The following is a 23942-nucleotide window of genomic DNA, read 5'->3' on the forward strand; positions in this document are numbered from 1 at the left end:
CCGTTTAAAATCAGAACGGAACGATGCTGATCGATATGCCTCTACCATTTCATTTTTTCGATTCCGTTCTCTGTGTTCATGGGATGGCATCTCAAGTGCTACACTAAGGCTAGTCATACTGCGTTCTTATTTTGAAATCATCTTGAGTAATATCTTAATATGCTAATACGTTTGTCTGATTGTTCATGAGATTTTAAGACGATCTTAAATATAAAAATCGACTATGAATACGTGCAGCGTATACTACAAAAAATTTGTGATTCAATTTGTGATTCAACGGAGAAAAGGAAGAAAAACAAATACTTGTCTTTCTCTTTCTTTCAAATAACATTAGCCAATTAATGAGTCTCTAATAAAGAAAAATATCTAATATAATAGTATTTCTGCAGAATTATTTAGAAATTGAGGTATTCCCCTTTCTCGATGCTTCAGTATATTGTAGGGCTCATTGCTCCAAAAATACTAATAAGTGCTAAAGAAAATGTATCTAAAGTGGTGGGAATATTACAAGTGCGCTAAGTTTGCATCCTTCTCTCTTTAAAATTTGTACTATGTCGTTTCTCTTTTCGTTCCATACAATTGACAATCGGAAAAAATTATATTTCGTAAAGTCTGTATAACTGATACAATTGTCTCTTTGTCAGACGTTCTATTATATTTTCACTTCTACATACATTACTTCATTGTGCATAATTACTACTGTGAAGGAATTATACCGTAACTGAGTATTCGGGTGTCCCAGAAATGGGGTACGAGTGGCATGGAGAACGAGAGTACGAAGGAGAATAAAAAAATATTGTATCATTTTGAGATATTTGCTGTAGTTTTCGAATTAAAAGATAAAATATCTAAGGCCCGATTGCACCAATGTTACTTTGATTTTAAACGAGACTTAAACTCTATCTGTGTCTCTTTTTCGGCTAAAACGAGACAGATAAAGTTTTAAGTTTCGCTTAAAGTCAAAGTAACGTTGGTCTCTGTATGTATATGTGATTTCCGACATGTTCCTCTCCGGCAGCGGCGGCGCACAACGAGAGGAAGAATGACGTCATTGGCATGGCGGTTTAGTATTTTGTCGCATCGCGCCTACACTACTCAAGAATGTTATTTTAGCTGAAATTTTCCTTATATATTTCTTATATTATAAATAATGTTATTTAGCACGACTAAATATGTTTTAACGCAATTAAGTATGTTAAATGATGTTATTAATCAGAGTACTACACAAAGTGTATGATCGAAGTTTTCCGCTTGCTTTATTATGCGATGTTATTGCGCCTCGAAACACACTTTTTCGAAGCTATCGCATCGTTTTATCGCTACATTTTTCCGGGGTGTCATTTTTTAATATGTTAATGTGTACATTTGGAGTTACAGTGTAAATTCACGTAGATAGTCACTACATTGTAAATCCAGGTATATTATTTTTATATGTATTTAAAAAAATGACATATTTGACTAAAACTCTTTTTCAACTTCTTTCTGTTTAATAGATTTAATCATACACTGTTAAAAAAGAAATTAAATTTAAATGTACTTTTGCATAAGTACATTAAATTTAATGTATGTGCAATTAAAAAGTATATTTGTATACATTTGCATAAAATTTAGTGCATTTTATACTATTAAAAATGCTTTCTTTGCATGTAAATAAAGTTCGTAGTTATGAACGAAATTAAAAGTAATGAATGAATTTAATTAAAAATTAAGTTACAGTAGTTACTTAAATGTAATAAACATATACATTAAATTTCATAAATTTTCATGAAAAATACATTTCATGTATTATACATGTACACAAATATACTCTTCAGTTATAAATATTATCGCGTTCGCGAGATACAGATTACTAAAGCCATCTATTGGAAAAATAATGGATTTCTTTTTACTACACTTAATATATTAAATTTACTATAATGTTATGAAATTAAGTTCAAATTGTTTAATTTAAAAGTATATTAAATTTTATGAAATGTTTAACAATGTACATAAAATTTTTATGAAATTTAGTGTTCATGTACATTGCATTTCAACACAGAGATGAAAGTATATCAATGTACATGCATGGAATGTAATGTACATGTATATAAAATTTAATAATCTGTATGTATAAATTTAATGCAAATGTGCATGAAATTCAATGCAAATGTGCATTAAATATAATATGTACATGCATGGTATCATACTAGTTGCATTCAGTTTGGGCTCACGAGCTGTAAGTTTCATTCTATCTTTATCACTGGTTACGTTTATACTCAGCAATTCGATCTATATCATGACCCAAAGTAGGTCTAATTGTTTACACCAAAACAGCTTTAAAATTGATGGAGTCGTATTTAGTCCACGCTGGTCCGAATTACCTAGAGCCATCTCGTGTTTTGTACAAATCTCGCGCGTTTACATCGAAAAGGCAGACGATCTACTTTAGGTCAGATCGCTAAAAAACAAGACCCGACCTAAAGCTAGGTCGGGTCAGCTGCCAAGTGTTTAAAGCATTACTGGCCTAAATAATTTAGGTCAAATTTGGGATATAGGCCGCAGACTAAGCGCACGGTGTAAACATAGTCAGTGTCTCGCCCTAGGAGCAAGCGATATCGAAGCGCAAGACCGGCCGTGTACCGAAACCATGGAGGATAGAGACTAAAGCCTTAAACACAATGCGAAGGAATAGCGACAGCGATAGGAATAACACGATTTCAACCTATCAGAAATCAAATACACTGGAATATAACACTTTCTGATAGGTTGAAATCGTCGTGTTATTCCTATCGCTATAGCTATTTCTTCGCATTGTGTTTAAGCTTAAGTTTAAGGAGATTGAACTTATATGGAAGCCATTAAAAAGCGTAAAAAGCGAAAAAGTTCATCTGAATTAGTTCGATCAAGATGTCGTTTTTGTTTCATTACATCGTTCTTGCAGTTTGCATGGCAAGGTGTACCAATTTTAAATGAAGAATTTATTTTTCATGCAATTTTAATGATAATTTACGTGAATTTACGTCTTCCTGTTACTGTGAGCATGATGTCAAAAAAATAACGTTTCTATTCTTAGATTATGTGTGTTCGTTTGTGTGTACGTAAGGCCCTGCGCACAATAGAAGGAATAAGGAATTAGAAATCAGATATATCAGAATACACGATTTCTGATAGGTTGAAATCATTTATTCTTTATTCCTAATTCCTTATTCCTTCTATTGTGTACAGAGCTTAAGCGTGAGAGGGGGCGTGTATGAGAGAAATTTTGCAATTCGAACGCTGCCTACCAAGCATCACCAATACCAATTCAGAAATCTGATTTTGACCATACTTTGGTACATAGCTGATTCTTATTTCAAGACCATCTTAAGTAATATCTTAAAGTGCTAATGCAGCCCTCTGATTGTTTTGTGACTTCTTAGAACCATACTTAAGACAGTCTTAAATATAAGATCTAGGTATCAATCATGAAATTTTTTTCCTATGATGAAAAATGAAAAGTGAAAATTTTCTCCATTAACTTCAATGATAAAAATTTTCACTTTTCACTTTCTATCCTAGGAATAGTTTCATGATTGACTATGAATGCCTTTTCAAAACCTAGTTTGGTTTCCTTAGTCTCTATCCTGCATGCGCGAAACGCATGGAGTTTTCCAGTACAACGATTATCGGATCTCAATAAGGACAGAACCGATCAAGTTCTAAATAGATTCAATCGACAGCTTTTTCACTCAAAATATATAATAAAAATTTAATGCCTATTACGGTCGAAGGTATAGTAATCATAAATTAAATTGATAAGCAATTTAATAATTTGATGCTTAATCTGACATTCTATTAGGAAGATGTTAATGTATTGAAAAATTGTAAATAAATTTATTACAAAATATTACCTTGGAACCCAGATCTTTTGTACTCCGTACGAGTGTCTTAAGCCTTTAGAGGCAAATCATTTCGGCGCGCAATTCAAATGACTACATATTTAGTATATAAATTCACATAGAAATTATTTAAAGCATCCAAGATCCAGCTTTGAGTAATAGGTATTAAACTCTTACTTGTTGTGTATTCATATATATGGTCATAATAAATTGTTTGTTACTATAATAAAAGTATTTTTATTTTTTCTCTACGTGTTTTATGAACGGAGATATTACAACGCAAAGTCTGAAAATGTGAAACATTATTTACTTTCGTTGTCGTCGTTGTCGTCGTCGTCGTCATGGAATGTGGGAGAAATATTATAACTCAAATTTAATTTTAATATTGTCAGTCACAATTACTGGATAAAACTATTAATATGCAACAATTGAATAATTTTCAAAATAATGAGGTTTTTGAAGTTAGACGTCATAATTCTCAATCAACATATAATTAAAAGATTAATTTTTAACTCTATTTTTTATTTTTAGATGATCAAAATGAAATAAATAACGCAAATATAAATGTAATAAATGAGAATAATTCTCAGAACAATAACAATTCTAAATTGGACAAAGGTAAATTGCTATTGTTCATAATAGTATCGTTAAAAACATTTTAAAAAATTTTATTTTATTTTAGATTAATATTTGAAAGAAAATGATTTAGAAAAAAAGGGTTTTTTCACCATTTAAAAAAACTTTATTGTGGTCAAGAAAAATAACTGACAGTAAGAAGAAAAACATTGAAAAAATACCTACTGTAAGTAGGTACCTACCCACATCAGATGAGTGGTAAGCTTATCATTTTAAAAAAGTAGCAGAAAAAACGGAAAAAAAATCGATGAAAATAGAAAAACAAGAAAAAAGAAAAGTTACACAATAAGAAAAAGCTGAGAGACAATCTGTAAGAAAATAATTATGAAGAAAAGAAAAAAACAAGCGGAGAAGAAAAGATTATTAGAAGAAAAAAAACACATAACAAAATGATTAAAAAGTTAAAAAAAATAAGATTTATATATATTTAACGCAGCTATATTGAATACTTATATGAAAAAGATTTATTTAATTTCTCGTTAATATTATAATTTTAATATTATAATTTAACATAATTCTATTAAAAAGTTAAAGTCTTAATATAATAATTAAAAATTATACACATATTTATAATAAAAATTAAACAGTTTTATTTTCATGTTAAATATGCAATTTGTAATTTATAATAAACTGTTTGAAAATTGTTATAATGATTACTACAGAATTATAAAAGAAATTACTTAATTTTATTTTTATGACAAACATATTCGGATATTGATTTACTCACATGCTTCATAAATTTTAATTATTTTTTAAATAATTTAAAACTTTTGGTATTTTTTGTATTTAAATAATAATATTTCAACTTTATATTTTATTTAATTATATAAATAGATCTTTTTATATGATAAATCTTTACAAAAATTCAACAATTTTGACTCTGTTGTTACGATTGTTGGGACATTTAACTTAATCTTTTTCATATAACTTTGAAAAATTGAAAATGAGCACATTGATATTCGTCGGCAAGACTCTCAGACATATGTACTTACATATATACTGTTACAGGACGTTTTGCAGCAAGGATGCAATATAACTCAGTGAATCATTTCATCCATATTTAACATTCCCGTACAGCACAGAATGTTGAAAGAATATTGTTGAGATATTGCAACGTTGAATGTTGAAATGTCAATGTTTTATCAATGTTGTATCTATATTGATTCTTCTACATTTGTTAATGTAGTTACAACGTTAAAACAATATTGAACAAATTGAATCATAAGTTGAATTGATTTTTCCACATTGATTGCTAATGTTGCTGCAAAGTTGGAACGATATTGAATAAATTATATATCAAAATCTATTTTAATTTGTAAAAAATGAACAAAAATAAAATGTCATAGAATCAAATAGAAAATGTAAATCATTTAAATTGATCTTTTAATGAAATTCATTTCTAAATGATTTATGTTTATGCGGAAATCAGTCGCGTGTACAGAATGCTCGCACGTGTAGTATTGTTTGTGTTTGATTGGTCCGATGCGCGATGTTGATTCATGGTCTTTTTACATATCTATGTCATAATTATATATCCACTAACATTCAATATTCTTGAATCGAAGCAGCAATTCCCATACAATTGAGTATGAGAGGTTCAGCACCGTTGGATGAGATACAGGATCGGATGGTGACCGCTTAGAAAAATAAGGAAATTAATTCCCAAATGAGGGAAAAACCGTTTTTTTTTTCAATTTTGTCGTATATATTCCAGAATGTGACGTTAATCAATAATATTTATTTTAATAATAAATATTTATTTATTATAATATTTATTTTAATAATAAAACTGAATTAATTAATATGCGAAAAATTTTTTATGTTTCACAGACGTTGCAATTTAAAGAACATTAAACGTTTCTGCAACGTCTCTTCAAATTTATATCTACAATTCGTGATGTTCGCAATGTTGTAATTCAATTTCTGACATATTGATTCAACGTTAGCAAATGACAAAGCTGCTGTATGGGATTAGTTTAACGTTGGTAAATGACAAAGTAATGTATTCGTTCAAGATGTAATTAATTCATTGTATTACTCTTCATTGTACCCTTGATGCAAAATACCCAAAGTTTCACTTGTCAATGCTTTGTGCATAAAGCGCAGAAAGTATTGCATAGAGTCTCTAATATTATACAAAAAGTCTGAGCATTCGGGAGACTCTACGTAATTGATATAAGATATTGCAACCGTATATTTTCCTTTGATCAACAATAATGACAATAACGACATATCTTATAACCTAGACAACTAATTTTTTGATAGCAAACCCTACTGAAAAAGATCACGTCACATAGTTACTTAATGAAATCATATAATTAAGACAAGTAAATCACATAATAGATTGTTTCAAATCAGTATGAGATTTTTTAATATCACATAATTTGAAAAATTACATAATATTAGAAATAATTTCATCTATCATGCGGTTTTAGAGAATTCAATGATAGAAATAGAAGCATATTATTTTAAAGAATTAAATGATAGAAAGCAAAAAACATATCATCATGTGACTTTCCGAATTATGCGATTTAAAAAAATTATGTACTGGAATAATCTGTTATATGATTTACTTGTCGTAATTATATGATTTCGTTATGTAACTTTGTAATTTTTTTTAGTAACCTTAACGCTCAATTTTAGGGAACCTGAATTTCATTAACGGCGAACACGCAGACAACAATTAGATGCTTAATTTTTCTACGTCGAATACCTAGACACTTAGTTATAAATCTCGGCGATAATCTTTATATTTTATTTGGAATAATTTGCGCCGCATGTGTTCAGACAGCAAAAAATATTTTTGATAAATATTCATTATTATTCATTTTTTGAAATGTTATGTAAATATTTTATACATATTTTAGATAAAGCTTTATTCGAAATATTATTAAAAGATAGATTAAATATTTACTTTAATATTTATGATAAATATAAATAAATATTTCTGTTAAGTATTTTTATTTTAAATATAATGTCTTATTAAATATTTCCATAATATTTATAATAAATGTTTATGATTCATGCAATTTAAGACCACAAAAATATTAAAAATAAGCCTTATAAATATTTATAAATATTTTGTAAATATTTTATAAATATTGTGTGCTATCTGGGTGTGATCACGTGCAACGCTGATCTGCTGATTAACTTTTGAAGAACCGGAGGGATTTTGAATCGTTTTAGTTAATTCTTTGGGATTTGTAGCGTTTTACAACTCTTAATTAGCTCAAAAATGTTTTTTGCGAAATAAACTGATATGAAGACATATAACCTCATACAGCACAGAAAATATTGAAGCATTATTACTGCAATGTAATATTGCAGAGATATATTATAGAAATGTAAATTAACAATATGCCTGCAGAATGTCAGGAATATGCCTGTAATATTCCAGAAAATTGCAAAACTGTAAATTTAATTATAATAATAATAATAATAATAATATAAAAATATAATTGTGTATAATACAATATTTATATAGTACAGCCTTTTAATTTAACAGTCGTTTTTATGATATAATAATTAATATAATCCATTTTTATATTTAAATAAAAAATTTATTAATCTATTATTTGACGACCATTTCATTAGCTAAATTTTATATTTATTTTAAATATAAAATCAAAAGATTTTGTATAATATCGAATTTAGATACAATCAATCATTAATAAGAACAAGCACAGTAATTGGGACAGTTATCCTATGTTCGATATTGACAGTGTTTCCATATGCATCCGACTATGCTCGCCAGCGTCTACCCTCTAGTGTCAAAAATTCCAACCGTACATTCTCTGAGCAGTCGATGACGATAAACATAATGACGACGTTTCTTACAATGATGATAAAATTCAAAGATTCAGACATTTGCGTCGTAATATTTTCGCTTGTAGGATACGTAGAAAAAAAACACTTTTATTATACAATCCGAGTGGTAGCTCAATTGAGCGTATATAAAGCTTAATCAGTCGTTATTGAGATTCGATAATCTCAGTCTGCTTTAACGCCAGATTGCGTAAAGGAGCACGGCAGTATCTTGCGTAATGACGCTACGCTTGTCACTACCGTGTCTCCAGATTTTTTGGGAAAGAATTATATTTACTAATACTTACCCATACAGCGCACTAACGTTGAATCAATATCTCAGAAACGTTGAATTGCAACATTGCGAACATAGCAGCAACATCGCGAAATGTAGATTCAATGTTGAAGAGACATTGCAGAAACGTCTAATGTCCGTTGAATTGCAACGTCTGTGAAACGTAAAAAAATTTTTCGCATATTATTTAATTCAGTTTTATTATTAACCCTTTCAATACCAACACCAACTTTAGTCGGCATCCACATAACAAACGATATCGATAGCGCCCACTATAGATAGTGTTCGATACACTAATTTCGCGGTGATGCAATATAACACAAAACGGCCTTTGCTTCAACTAATGTCTTTCACTAATGTCACTCTATCTTTAAAGTGGGCACTTATGACGGAGTCCCCGATATAGAGAAAGCTTACTCGCGGACGCGTACCCGGTAAGAAAAGGGTTAAAATAAGAATTATTGATTAACATTATATATATTCCGGAACATATACGACAAAATTATAAGTGAAAAAAAAACGAGGGGGTTTTCCCCCTCGTTAGGTATTAATTTCCTTATTTTTCTAAGCAGACGTTCATACTATTGTATCTTGTACTTCAACGATGCTGAACCTTTGCAATCGTATAGGAATTATTGCTTCGATAATCCACGAACACTGAATGTCAGGATGATAACTGTGACATATAGATATGTAGAAAGACACGAGTCGACATCGCGCATTGGATCGTTCAAGCACAAGTATCACACGCGCGAGCATGCGCGGCCGATTCCAGCGTAAACATATAGAAATGAGTTTTGACAAAAGATCAATTAAAATGATTTAAATTTTCTTTACTTGACATTTCATTTTTGTTCATTTTTTTATAAAATAAAATAGGTTTCGATATATAATTTATTTAATGTCGTTTCAACGTTGCAACAACATTAACAATCAATGTGGAAAAATCAGCATTGATAAAGCATGGACGAAGACTTTAATTAAGTACCCTAAAGAGATGTATCCGATTGACTTTCACGAGGTACATCTTAGATAATACTAACGCCAGCGGTACTGAAACCTTCAAGTCTCATAACTCAGGAAGATCTCAACTAAAAAGGATATAATCAGTGTTTTGAAAACATCTTGTAGTGAACTACAAGAATATGCAATAAAAGATAAAAGATAGATTCTCATTTAAAAAAATTTAAATCGACCTTGACCTTCACGATGCCACTCAAGGACAATTGCATATGCCCCTGTAATACATTATTTCAGAGTTTATACGATTTGCACTTCTCAACCGATTTTTTGTTCGGCTCCGCTACTGCTCTCTTCTTATCAATCGCGCGCAGTTTCCAAACGTCGCTCGATGTTTAGGAGCGTATAATGCTCGTAAATATGAGGTCCACCCGCTTTGGGCACTCATGCTGTAAACTTCATTCTATCTTTTTTTCACTCATTACATAATTAATTATAAGATAGAATGAATCAAAGCGCGTAAGCACTATCAATCTTACCTCATGTCTACGAGCATTATACATTTCTAAGCGGATGATGAAGTGAGGGGAGTAGCAAAAGGCGATGCCGAATTGAAAATCGGCCGAGAAATGTAAATCGTGCCGAACCCTGCATTACTTGATTCTTAACAATTTTTGTCTGAAACATTTTTCCATTTTTCTCGTTTTTAAATGGAGTGTACGTGTGGTCTGAAATATCCGGTATATATGTATATATAGTTGATTAATTTTCATTACGTTTCATTAAGTCAAGAAAACATCGAAATCTATCTACAAGAAATAGATAGGTAGTACAGTTTAGAAAAAATACGTCGTGTAAGTTTCAGGAATAGAAGTTGAGAATTACATGCACTCAGATGATCAGTAAAATGTATATATTAAACAACATTCCTTTTTAGCATGCTTTTTAGCTTGTGTCCGGTGTAATTATTTATGTTCTGGTAAAAAAAATATAAAATAATGCATTTTAACTTTTAAGTTGATAATTAAGACGTATTGATCTCATACATGAGGTACATTGAGATTCACTTAAAATCACAATTAGTATTCTTAACTCTTATCCCTTAGTAATATGTTAATTATTAATATATAAAAATCATAAAAAAGATTTATGGTTAATGAAAATTATCTTAACTTTGATGTAAATTGTTAAATAATAATTGTGTATCATTGTAACACTTTTTTTTTGTTTAATGCATGGCATTAATATGATAACTGTTGTATATGTATCGAAGTGACATTACATTTGCTGTTTTAAAAATAACGATACTTTTTAAGATACAATTTTTTTGAAATTTTTATTCAAAATACATCTATTTCACAGCGATATAGAGATTTACACGATAAAACAGTGTATCTCAAATGACTTTATCTTATTTTAAAATTATTGAGGATGCCGGTTACAGTCTTTTGTCTTCAATAATGACTTTCTTTCATCAATAATTAGTGTGCCCGATGAATACACCTGAGGCGTCGAGTGGCTTGCCGCTCGGTGTGATTGACTTGTGATCTGTAAATCCAGGTTCAATCTCACCTGCGCCACATACACGATTTTTCGCATTAAGGAGCCGAAAATGATTCCATCTGGTGATTAAGAGATCTTTGATCATCAGCGCCGTTCGGATTCGGCATTAATCTATAGATATATCAGTGGATATATGGATCCTCCAGATTGCATATTAGACTAACAACCTAATTCCGCAAAATAATCCATTGTTATATATTTTGTTTGAATAGGTACTTAAATGAATATAAATACTCGTTAAATAATTATAGTTCTTTGTGAATAAATATCTTTGAAGATCCAAAATTTTGAATGAATATATGATTACATTTTTTAACGTGAAAATTTTGAATAAATACAATTTGTAGCTCAATTACAAATTTTTTATTCATCGGACGCACTATCGATAAATGAAACCATTCTCGTAAATTCGCAATTACATTGTTTGCATCAATCGATGCGTTTCAATAAACATTTTACCAAGTTTAAAACAAAATTTAATACTGATTTTTTGTACATTTTAAAACCATTACAATACGCTAAATATAATTAATATATCTCAGCACATAATCTTTAGAAAAAAATATGATTGGGAGCTAATTGTAAATACTTTCAATCATAACTGTTAATTGACGAATAGTAATTTGAGCCATCAATAATAATGACTGGTTTCTCAATGGTAACCATTGACGCTTAAAGAATACGAATAGAATTGGAAAGATCAAGGTTATATACTATTGCAACTATCACCTTCTTTGAATTATGAATAGTAACGATTAGAAAAACTAATGATTACTATTCATAAATGATTACTATTCATAAATAATGGTTATATTTTTTCATCAATTGTTGCTATTAAGTTGCAATAGTAACCATTAGTACTCCCAATCATATGCTTTAGGTATGGTACAGTTTAAAAATCATACGGTTGGAAGCATCAATAGTTACTATTGCAACTCAGTAGTAATGATTACCATTATTACTTCGGGCAGCGTGCTATCAACGCTATTTATGTTATACCATTCTTGTTTCACATTTAATGAACAATAGAAGATAGAATATATAAACAGCGCTAATAGCATCTCTCCGAATCCAGTCTTAATCACCTTAATGATAATCACAGAAAACTTAATTAGATACTAATCGTGATCCAAAGTTACTATTCATCAATTATGACTGAATGTCAATATCAAAATTAGTTGTTACAATATTCAGTAAAAACTATGAATCTTTAGATTCACTTATGGATGAAATATTTTATTACTTTACGCGTTCCATTTGACAATATTAAACTAGATATACATGCATTGATGTTAGTGTTCCTGGATTATCAAAATGACGATTTTTGATGAGAAATCAAGCAACATTAGTCGGGGTATACTTTGGATGGGTGATAGTTGGGAGTATCATAAAATTAATTCTTGAATTCAGAAACCCTTTTTTATTACACTAATAACCAATAATTACTATTCGCGAAATTATAATTGACCAATAGTTACTTAGTCAATAGTAACTTAATTGATCAACTATAATTTATGGTATGGCTCCAAATCATATTTTTTCGTAAGGGAATGTCATGATAATATGGAATTCAAATGTCATGATAATATGGAACTTACGTACATATATTCAATAAAAAGTTTTTTCTATTTTAAAAAAGTATCATTATTTTTTTAAGCAAAATGTATATATGTAGTATTCATTTTAGGTAGCGCTTTATGATATATGATTGTGCAATACTGTGAGTGAACTCACGTGATAAAGGGAGATCATAACATGCCGGATCGTCTGGAAGCTTCATGAAGGGGGCTCAGATGGCCACGAATACAAAGCACAGAGAGAGAGGAAGCATGGCAGTAGAGACCCCAGTCAGTGTTGGTGACAATGGAGCTGATGCTGCACCTGTGACATCATACAATCATTCACCCACGCAATTCTACCATTCTCTCATTTTGTACATACATCTACTTTTACTACTACTTACCTAGGAAAAATTATGTTCTCTTATTAGCCTTGAAATGCTATACTTTAATATTAAACCGTTTATCACCCCAGCGTATCTCGTATTCAGAAGCGTGCGAAAATCACGATTAAAACTATTTTATTGCTTATATATGCTATAGATATACCAATAAGTATTAAGTAAATTCAAAAATTATAAATCGCATAATGTTCTTTTTTTATCAAGTAAGGTAACTGGACCCAATATGGGCATATACTCAAAACGCCTTGTTTGTAGGTAATTACACGATTAATTCAACAAATATTAATAGTAGCTCGTACAAGTTGTCCGAGCATTGCATCAGTTTATTGCTAAATCTGTTCATTTTGTTATCAATAAAGTAAATGCTGAATGTCGTGATCGTAATGTAATATTTCATAGATTTTAGGTATTAAGTAATTCCTATAGCTACCAAAAGATAATCATTAATTTCAGCACTTCACGTTATTGTAATTCTGCATTCAAACTTTACATCACTATGACCAGTATTCATAGTTTTATTTCAAGACTGTCTTAAGTAATGTCTTAAGATGCTAATGCGGCTTTCTGATTAGTTCGTGACAAAACTTAAGACAGAACTTAAGACAGTCTTGAATATAAGAATTGATTATGAATACTGGTCTATATATTTAGTTTATATCTTTATCACAAAATTTCGTTTATAAAATTAAAAAAAGACTTTTTACAAAATAGAATCAATATATATATATAATAGCCAACCTAAGCTATTAATTGTGAAAACACACATATTGATTGTTTTTTTTTGCACTCTTATTATTTAAGATCATGGATTCTAATTAAACATCGTGAAAATAAGTAGATAAATAAATAATTTCCAACACATGGGCGTCCCGTTCGAAAAATGGACGCCATTTGCATTATTAATCAATGCATTATTAACCAATGATGAAATTTGATAAAAAATCACAAAAATTATTTATCTCCTCAATTCTGTAGAATAAAATTTAAAAACGATCAGAAACTTGTTGAAGTTCAAACTTCGAACTTCAAAATGCTTTTTTAACCGATGCTGTGAAATGATTGACCGACATATTTTCGGTATGTACAAGCATATAGGTATTCTAGATAAAAATGTTTATCTTCATTTAGAAGTCTTACGACGTATTTAAATCGAAATCATGTATAGATCGTTGTCATGTAATGGTTATCCTGTAAAACGTAGGGTTTCCAAACTTATAGAGGATATTATATATATAATTCACATTGAATTATTTTAAGCATTAAAGATCCAGCTTCGACTGGCTTTTTTAATTTTTCAAAATTAATTTAAATATCTAATTTCAATTAAGACCATACACTTATAAATATTTCGTACAAAATAACTTCAGTTAAAAATATTCTTTAGTTCTAAATATGAATCGTTTTTGTATATCTCCAAAATGAGCGCTCAATAGATGTCAAAAGGACAATCATTGGTCGCTTTTCGAGCATTAATGAGACATGGATATGAAATGGACGTCCGGAAAGCTCTAGAACATCCTTCGGATGCCTATGTGTTGTGTGAGAAGTAGATAAATTTATTGAAAAATAATTCATTTGTGTATTCTTATATATCAATGAAAACAAGTCAAAATATTAATATACTAATAATGTCATAAAAGTAACATTGGCTTACTTTATTTTTCGTTTTTTCTTAACATTTCTTTACGAAAAAGAAAAAAACATATACTTAAGGTAGTACTAGCGCGATAATACCGTCTAAAAGTTTAGTCCCGTCGCGGCGTTTGAAGGGGGAGAGGGGGGGCAATATCACCACTGATTTTTATCATAACACTAGACTGCTAACTCCCTATTTTTCCTTATCTAAAAGTGTTGCCCGCGCATTGAATGTGTAATGGAAAACCGTCATGTATAGAAAAGAGATGCCAACAAGTCACGTAACCATCCTCTTTGTGATTGCTTCTTAAGTATATAAGAAAATGTCATTAGTGACCTAATTTTTAATTTTCATGAACCACTATTGATTTCAGATTTTTTCATTTCATGCAAAAACGTATTGAATAAGCCTAATTTCGTTCATTCTGTGTGTGTGTGTGTGTGTGTGTATGTGTGTATATATAAAATCTCTTCGAGTATATGAAAGTATGACTGTGTTCTCCATTTCGTTTCAGTGCGGATCCAATAGCCACCATTTTGCTGGATATTGTACTGAAAAAACATTCCCAAATGATTGGATATTAGTATCATACGATTGGATAATGACATCGTATCTCGTTTATCAGAACAATTTTAGATTATGAGTAAATATTCGTGCGAGGCTGCAATGTATAACGTCACTAGCTAGTATCTAGTCATTTGGGAACGCTTCTCCAGGGGGTCGATTCTGTATCTTCAAACAAGATGAAAATTACAAAAGTGAGCAAATTTACTAGATCAATGAAGTTATTAGTATTCTAATTTCAAGATACAGAATCAATTCCCACTACAATAAAATAGCGGCTACTGGATACTGCACTGAAACGAAAGGAGAGGGAAGGAGGGACGCAGCCACTATCTGACAATAGGAAAAGTGGGGAGTTAGCAGTCTAGTCACAGTATAATCATATCCAGTACCGACAGTGAACTTTTTTATAATCTGTAATTTTTAGTGCGCATTTTTGTAATCAGTTTTTTGTATATCAGTTTGTACATTTAGAAATATGGTGGAATATGATATTAGAAGCTTAATAGAAATTCAAATTTAAGAGCCTGTCTTATCATAATTCTACTGTATACACTTCACAACATGGCGGTGAATCATGTGACCTAAGAACACTTATATCAAAGGTGCTGATGTTCAGTGTCACTACTGGATATGATTATACTGTGGTCTAATGTTATAATAGAGTCTGTGTACCTCAAAGTGCCTTTTCGAGCTGACGCTCGACACTCATTTTCAGCGTTAAAACAGATCACATGATTGAACGCTCAAAATTTTGATTGCAATTATCTCAAAAACTAGACAGTCAATATGTTTCTAATTGCACATAAACATAAAGAGTACTTCAACTTACTTGTATGTCAAATTTTGGCACATTCGTAAGAAAGTCATTTTATACTAGTACTACCTTAAGTCATATTAGGTACAACATTTAGGTACCTAGTACGCGTAGATGCTACTTTTTTAAAATCTTTACTGCATCTATACATATAAATACTTGAAATTGTCTAATATTTTTTATTAACATTCAGAAATGTTTCTTCTTTTGTGAAATGTTTCTTGAATGTGAACCACTAATTTTTAATTTTGAATTTAGTAAAAAATCAGGTTAAAAAATGAAAACGTCGCAAACTTAATAGCAAAACTTAATAGGGCATATAGGGTCCGGTTACTTTATTTGATATTTTCTTTAGATAATTCTAGAATAAATGACGCGTAATAATAAATAACTTCCTACTGTTTTATCAATATAATTTTCAACATTATTCTTTATACATATGTGGCTCTATCCGCGTAGTATACGAGATACGAATTTAATATACATTTTTTAATAGTTGTCTTAATTTACATAATTAAATATTTTTTGATATTTCAAAATATTCTTATCGTTATATACGTAATATTCTTATCCTTATAATCTTCTCTGCAATCATAAATGTTGATAACAGATTATGTTTACCGATTTGATGCAAATAGGAAACATACTTTGTTATTGCTAGTATTGTTAGCAAACTTCCACCAAATACGCTCCTAGATAGCCAAATTCTATCGAAAATAAATCTTCTAAAATCTTGCTACACATTTTGAAAACATAAGGCGCCAAATTTAATGCAAATTTTGTTGTACTCAAAACTATCAGCAAATTTTGTTGTACTTAAAGCTGTCAGCAAATTGATGACAAGTAACAAGAAACAAAATTTACTGATATGAGATCAAATTCAACAAGAGCCAAGCAAGATAATTTAACAGCAAATTGACGACAAAAGCTGATCAAACCTTGCTGATCTAATTTTATAGCAAATTGTCGACAAAAATTAAGCAAGATCTGTCATTGTCATACGCGGTCCCGTCATGAGATGTCCTCGCTTCTCGTAAAAAAAAAAACGCCCAGTCCTATAAGGAGACGTAAATCAAGTTGGCGAGTCCCCTGAAGATTCCCAAACTCTTTTGAATGGGGCCTCCAAATGTTTTTTTGATTATTTTATAACTTTGTCGTGTATATTTTTAGAATAAATCAATAATTATTGATTAACATCACATTCTAAAATATACACGATAATATTTCAGCAATAAAACTAAATTATTTGTATTTGACATCATTCTGTTGGCATATCTGGACAGATCTGGACTGTATTTGGTGCTATTCTGTCAACACATTTGACTACAGATTTGGTCTGCATTTAGTGTAGATCTGTTAGTGTAGATCATATTGCTATTACCAAATCTATTTTATTAGTTTCAATTTGATTTCAGAATATGTTCTTCAGATATGGTTTACATTGCATGTCTTATTGTAGACACAGTAGGCTCTGGTTTTGGCACTTAATTTCATTGGAGTTTAATGTCAATTTGACAACGATTTAGGAACAAAATGTTTGTTGAGTATATATATGTATATATAAGATGTCTCAAAAATAGATTAGATACCGCATTGGGGACGTAGAAGCGGTCAAGAGAAACAAAAAAGTCTTATACGATTTCGAGACATTCGTTGTAGTTTTCAAATTAAAAAAGAAAATATCCAAGCGGCGAATTCATAGCACGATCTATCGCGCTTCACTCGATTACAGCGAATATCTCAAAATGGAATAAGACTTTTTTCCTTGATCTGTTCTATGCCCTCAATGCGGCACCTACTCTATTTTTGAGACCGTGTATATGTGTATGTGTATATGTGTGTGTTGTGTGTGTGTTACGCTCGCTTACTTTACACTTATGTAGCTGTGTGACAAACTCGTACGCGCCTCGCGAAAATAAAATATAGGTTTTTTTATATAAGAATGAGAACGTTTTTTATTAAACGTGTCAAACGTCAAAGCTCATAACAACACAACCATCGTTAGGGAGAGGATCCTCTCTTGTCTTCCGGGTGTACAGTAATAGCTTACAAGAGCTACTTCTTCGCAAAATTATATGACATACGATAGCGAGTGGCAAAAGCCTTCGGCGCAACTGCACTCCTTTTTTAGGTTGTTGTCCCGACAACCAATGTACGCAGTCCCAAGAATAAGAATTGAGTGATAGCTTCTTGCCCTACTTTGGGCAATCTACTGCATTGATTGCCGAGTTCATCCTCTTCCTCAGTCTTAAGACCCACTTTTAGACTTGAACACTTGTTTCTTGACTTTGAATGCTTGTTTCTTGACTTTTCAGATAAGGGGGAGTAGAATCAGTATTCGTAGAATAGAAAATTATAAGTTTTAAGTGTTGTTATACAAAACAATGTATTCTTTACTTTTTTCTTAATAAATAGAATACAAACAATGCAGTAGAATTGTATTCGTTACAATAAATATTCTATCGATAAGATAAATCAGATAGCTTATGATACCATTTTTCGAGAATATATATAATATTCAACCGTTTTCTATTAATTTTTTTAAGCAGGGAATTGTCCATTTCTTATAATATCTATTAAATTAATATATTTTTTATTATATCTAAATAATTACGCGCGCTGATTATAACACAAATAGACAATAAGTAAAACATTCATAAATTAAAGAAATGATGTAGCATGAAACACAAAAAATTCGTAATCCATAGGTCTCTGGTATGACTTCACTAATGTGTTTTCAAAATTAATTTAAATGTCTGTTTTCAGGTAAGATCACCGCACCATACACTTATAAACACTTAATTTAAAATAGTTCCACGGTTCAAATATCGCCCAATCGTGGGCGAGGCAATCTTTTGAAACAATCAATCCTTCTCTGGCCATTCACAGTCATCAATTCAGTTCCTTTTCACTAGAAGCTCAGTGTTTTGTTCATTATCAATCTGATTCTTTCAATTCCTTTATGCACGTAAATGAACGAACGGAAAATTAATACGTAAAGGAAAGTATCATTTCTAAATTTGAAACTTAAAGTTTAAATATAATATTTTATCCAGATTCCGAATGTAATCGTCAGTGACTTCTACACAATAACTATGAACTACCCTGAGAAATTATCTCCCAATAAAAATTATCAGCTTACCAAATAAATGCCACTGTTCCTCTATAACTATTAAATTTTCGAGTTAAAGTATGTAGTAGTGTTTTAATAGTAAATTTTCATGTTAAGGCTCCTGACTCGGCCATCAATACAGAATCAGACAGCGACCTGGCGAAATCGGTAGCCAATAGCCACACACCAAGCACGAGCCCATGTACATGTGCTGACGCGCCAAAATTTTATCGATGTAATTAAAAAACAATCCGATACTCAAAGGGTTCAATATTCATTTTAATTTCATCATTCTAATTTATAATTTAACAAAATTAGTATATTTAAATTTGTGAAAGACAAAGAGATAACGTAGTAGAGAGAGAAAAAGTAAGAAGAAACGTGTTTTTATAAACGTGTGAATGCGTCCGATCAGTATGCGCTCACTTGCGTCTAACCGTGAGCGCTGCTCCTGCCCGTCTCCTCTACGTGGCCCGTGATACCCTATTTCTTCTTGTAATTTGAAAACTAAATTTCAGACAAATTTTCGCAAAGAAAAATCGTCTTAGAATTAAGTCAGGAATATAACACTTTGAGGACAAATGTTTATTCTGAATCACCCCGTATAGTATATAGCAGAGCAAAAAATGTATATAATGTTTAAGTTAATGATTTTGCTTAATAATATATATGTAATGTTTTAATTAATTATGTAACGTTTTCTTGATGTACGGAATATTTTATTTGGAATCAAAAATCTGTTTTATCGACATCGATCAAGTTCGGCTGTCACTCCAGCCTCCTCTTAAAAAACAAACTTCAATGATCTCGATCTTGATATGTTCAGGTATTGAGCCTGTATGACCTTCAGAAGATTTTGGCATTATTTATTAAAAATTAAATTATTAGCCGAACAAATTTTATCAAATACTTTACTCAGTAAATACAGGATATATCCTAAGTACACTAAAAGATTTTTAGGGCTGATTGTTCACACAAATTTAAAACTAAAACTTCATATAATGATTTTTGTCGGAAACGGCTTAATTTCAAAAATACAAGGTGTTAAAATTGAAAAAAAATTTTGTTTGTTCAAAAAATTTCAAAAACTATTCTAGTTATTTTGATGTCTCTTGGTTACTTATGTTTATTGAAAGTTTATGTTTGGGATTATACATTATTTATAAAAGATAGGACAAATCTTAAGAAATCCTAAAGATCAAAGACCTCAACTCCGCAGGACTATATAATATACCTTGTTCCTGCGGGCAAATATATATTGGAGAAATCAGGAGAATGGTTAACCTACGGATAAAAAAACACCAATGTGATATCAGACTAAAACACGTCATACAATCAGCATTATCAGAACACAACATCGAAACAGGACATCAAATACTGTTTGACGATCATAATAGCCATCATTACATCATACTTTCCAAGAAAGTATAGAGAAGCCATAGAGATACAAAAACACCCTAACAATTTAAATAGAGATGGCTACAACATAAATAAAAGATGGAAAACCATTCTCCCAGTTATTGAAGACTGACCAATTTCTCCTCCACCCACAATTCTATTCTTTTCCTCCATCACTCCAACAAGTAGTTATATAAAAAGGAATGGCCCAGAGCTCAGTATCAGGCTGTTCCTCGCCCTGATGAAGTGGACTGCAAGGTTTACGAAACGTTAGCAATCGAATGGTTTTTGAAATTTTTGAAAAAAACGAAATTTTTTTCCAACTTTGATACCTTGTATCTTTGAAATTAAGCCGTTTCCGACAAATCGTCATATGAAGTTTTAGTCTTAAATTTTTGTGAGCAATCACCTTTTAAAATCTTTAGCGTACTTAAGATACATCCTGTATTTGGTTGTGTAAATATACCGATAAAATTCTTTCTTATTTCAAAACGATCAAATTATGTAACATTATATTTCTAAATATCTTGAAAACTGTAACTTCGACATCTAATTATAAGGCAAAGTTATTCAGTCAAGACCAAAGTTATCAACGCCGTATCCTTTAATCCAAATATTTATCAAACGTTGCTGCTCCTTCAGGTAATGCTTTATGTTCTCACAGCAGCGATGGTATCTCTTGGCGTTGCTGTTGTCGCTCGTGTTTGAGTTATCGTAACTTCTCAGAAAGAGCCTGTAGCATCACCGTCTCGAGTAGAAGCTTCGGGGCATCGACAAGTCGCTTCTTCCTCTTTTATACGAGAGGACTTCTCGTATAAAAGTGATCGATGTCGTCGAACGTACAAATTCTCTTCCGAAGGTCGATGTTTGGACAAGCTCTCAAAATGTTACACTCACGGCACGCTCGCTCACTTAATTTATACTCGTGCAACAAACTCGCTCACATTTCGCGGAAATGAAAGACACGTTTTTCGAACACGAACAGGAATGTTTTTTATTAAACATATCAAAACTGTGAACGCACATCACAGCAACGCACGTTGCTAGGGAGAGGATCCTCTCTTGTCTTCACGGAGGGAAATTTATGACGATTTCAGCATGGACAACCGATACTACTGTCGCGTTGTATTCTTCGATGCTAATAACGCCACGTTCGATCGATTTATGCATAAAATTATGCAAACATAATATGAGGAGTATGTATCAAAAATGAGAATGAAATACTTGCATTGGTCGCACCAGCTTTTTATAATAGCACGAGCGCAGTATACATAAAGCACCCCCCTCTGCGACAGAGATTTACTTCCATACAGCACAGAACGTTGAAAGAAGATGTTGAATGTTGAAGTTCAATAGCTACGTTCAGCAATGTTTTATCAATGTTGTATCTATATTGATTCTTCTATATTGATTATTAATGTTGCTGCAACGTTAAAATAATATTGAACAAATTATATATCAAAATCTATTTTATTTTACAAAAAATGAACAAAAATAGAATGTTGTATAAATAGAAAATTTAAATAATTTAAATAATTTGATTTTTTAACGAAACTCATTTCTAAACAATATATACAAGTATGTTTACGCGGGAATTGGCTGCGTGCAGAATGCTCGTTTGATATTATTTGTGTTTGATCAGTCTGATGTGCGACGTATCAACTTGTGATCTTTCTATGTTTAACTATGTCACAGTTATACATCTACTAACATTCAATATTCAAATTATTGAAATATAGCAGTACGATTACAGAGATTCAACACCATTGGATGGGGCATAAGATTAGATGACTGCTTAGAAAAATAAGAAAATTAATTCCCAAATGAAGGGGAAGCAATTTTTTCAATTATAATTTTGTCATGTATGTTCCGAAATATGATCCCTGAAAGCCTGCAGAGACAGATTTTGAGCAGAGCCTGCTACCAATTTTTGATTGCAGAAAATCGAATAGGCAAATCTCTCCTAAAGATTCCAAAGCTCTTTCGGAGGGTGCTTTCTGAATCTCCAAATATTTTTTTGACTATTTTATAACTTGTATATTTTTGAAATGCGAAGCTAATAACTTTAGCAATAAAACTATATTGATTGTTTCCAGTTTTTACACCAATATATATAAATATATAATTATGTATAATTATATATAACTGTTTTTACATAATGTATATGTACGCAAAATTTCTTATAAGAAATCAGGTCGATTTAAATGAAAATGACAGATCGTGTTCGGTTTTTGCTGCCAATCTACCATCAGATTATGTCAGCAACCTCTGCTTGGTTTTTGCTCGCAATCTGCTGTTAGATTATGTCAGACTCTGCTCGATTTTTGTCAGCAATCTGCTGGCAAAACCTGCAAGCTTTGTCAACAAATCCATAACCAAATGCGGACACAGATGGCTATGCTTTTGTAATCAAAATCTGATCGAGTTTGCTGTCCATTTGCACGTAAATTGCTAACATTTTGCTATCAGGGATGTTAATCAATAATATTTATTTTAATAATAATACTGAATTAATTAAATAATAAGATTCATATTTTAGACCGTACATGTGAATTAATTAATATGCGAAAAATTTTTTACCGGGGAATCACTAAGTGCATCCAGAAGCACAACTGCTCACTGAGCATTCAGTGAGCTCTTGTATCTGTTTGGTTTATATTTTTGGATCTAATGTAATATGCCAATCAGATGCAAGAGCGGTCGTGCTTCTGGATACATCTGTATATACATTGAATCAATATTGAATCAATGTTGAATTGCAACGTTTGTGAGACATTGCAATATAACGGATATTAGACGTTTTTCTGCAACGTCTCTCTTCAACATTGAATCTACATTTTTCTTTCGCAATGTTACTACAATGTTCACAATGTTACAATTCAACGTTTCTGAGATATTGATTCAACGTTAGTGTATGGGAAAATCAAAACCCGTGCAATTTTCGCATGCGTGTCTTGCTGGTTTCTATAAACTATAGAATTTAGGAAAGGGACGCGGCTTATTCACTGATCGCAAGATGTCCATGCAAAAAGCACGCAGGTTTCGAGTGAATCTCGCACGGTAGTGGGATGCTTTATGATATATACTGCGCTCGTGCGACTATCGTAAAAAGCTAGCACAAACAATGCAAACATCTCATTTCCATTTTTTATGGATACTCCCTTATGCTATGTTTCCATGATTTCGTATTAGTTTTTCACTGTACTGCGCATATTCCGCCATCGTAAAAATAATAGGAGAAATATTTCATTTGTGCGTTTTTGTTATACAACAAATTTTTCAAGCCTGTCGATTGGCTGTCGGCTATGGGATAGAGAGATCCGAGGACCTCTCAGAT

The 23942-nt window shown here is 31.1% G+C and overlaps 1 protein-coding gene across 14 annotated transcripts in view; it reads right to left on the bottom strand.

The window, feature by feature from the left end:
- Positions 1 to 23942, bottom strand: part of LOC105144649 (tolloid-like protein 1) — a 57352-nt gene that overhangs the window by 2809 nt on the left and 30601 nt on the right. The window contains exons 18-19 of one of the 14 annotated variants that reach the window (XR_015547419.1): positions 12850 to 12996; positions 8609 to 8746 (exon numbers count right to left, since the gene is read on the bottom strand). The exons of 10 other annotated variants lie outside the window; for them this stretch is intronic. Coding sequence is in view for 1 of the 4 variants with exons in the window: in XM_087413444.1 (XP_087269570.1) it covers positions 21994 to 22028 (35 nt within the window). In the remaining 3 variants the exon portion in view is untranslated. Of the gene's footprint in view, positions 1 to 8605; positions 8747 to 12849; positions 12997 to 13849; positions 22029 to 23942 lie in introns of those variants that run through there. 3 more of the 14 variants (XR_015547421.1, XR_015547420.1, XM_087413444.1) reach the window with 3 other exon arrangements.

Source organism: Acromyrmex echinatior, chromosome 14 (assembly GCF_024713525.1).
Source record: "Acromyrmex echinatior isolate Ae372 chromosome 14, ASM2471352v2, whole genome shotgun sequence".
NCBI classification, from domain to species: domain Eukaryota; kingdom Metazoa; phylum Arthropoda; class Insecta; order Hymenoptera; family Formicidae; genus Acromyrmex; species Acromyrmex echinatior.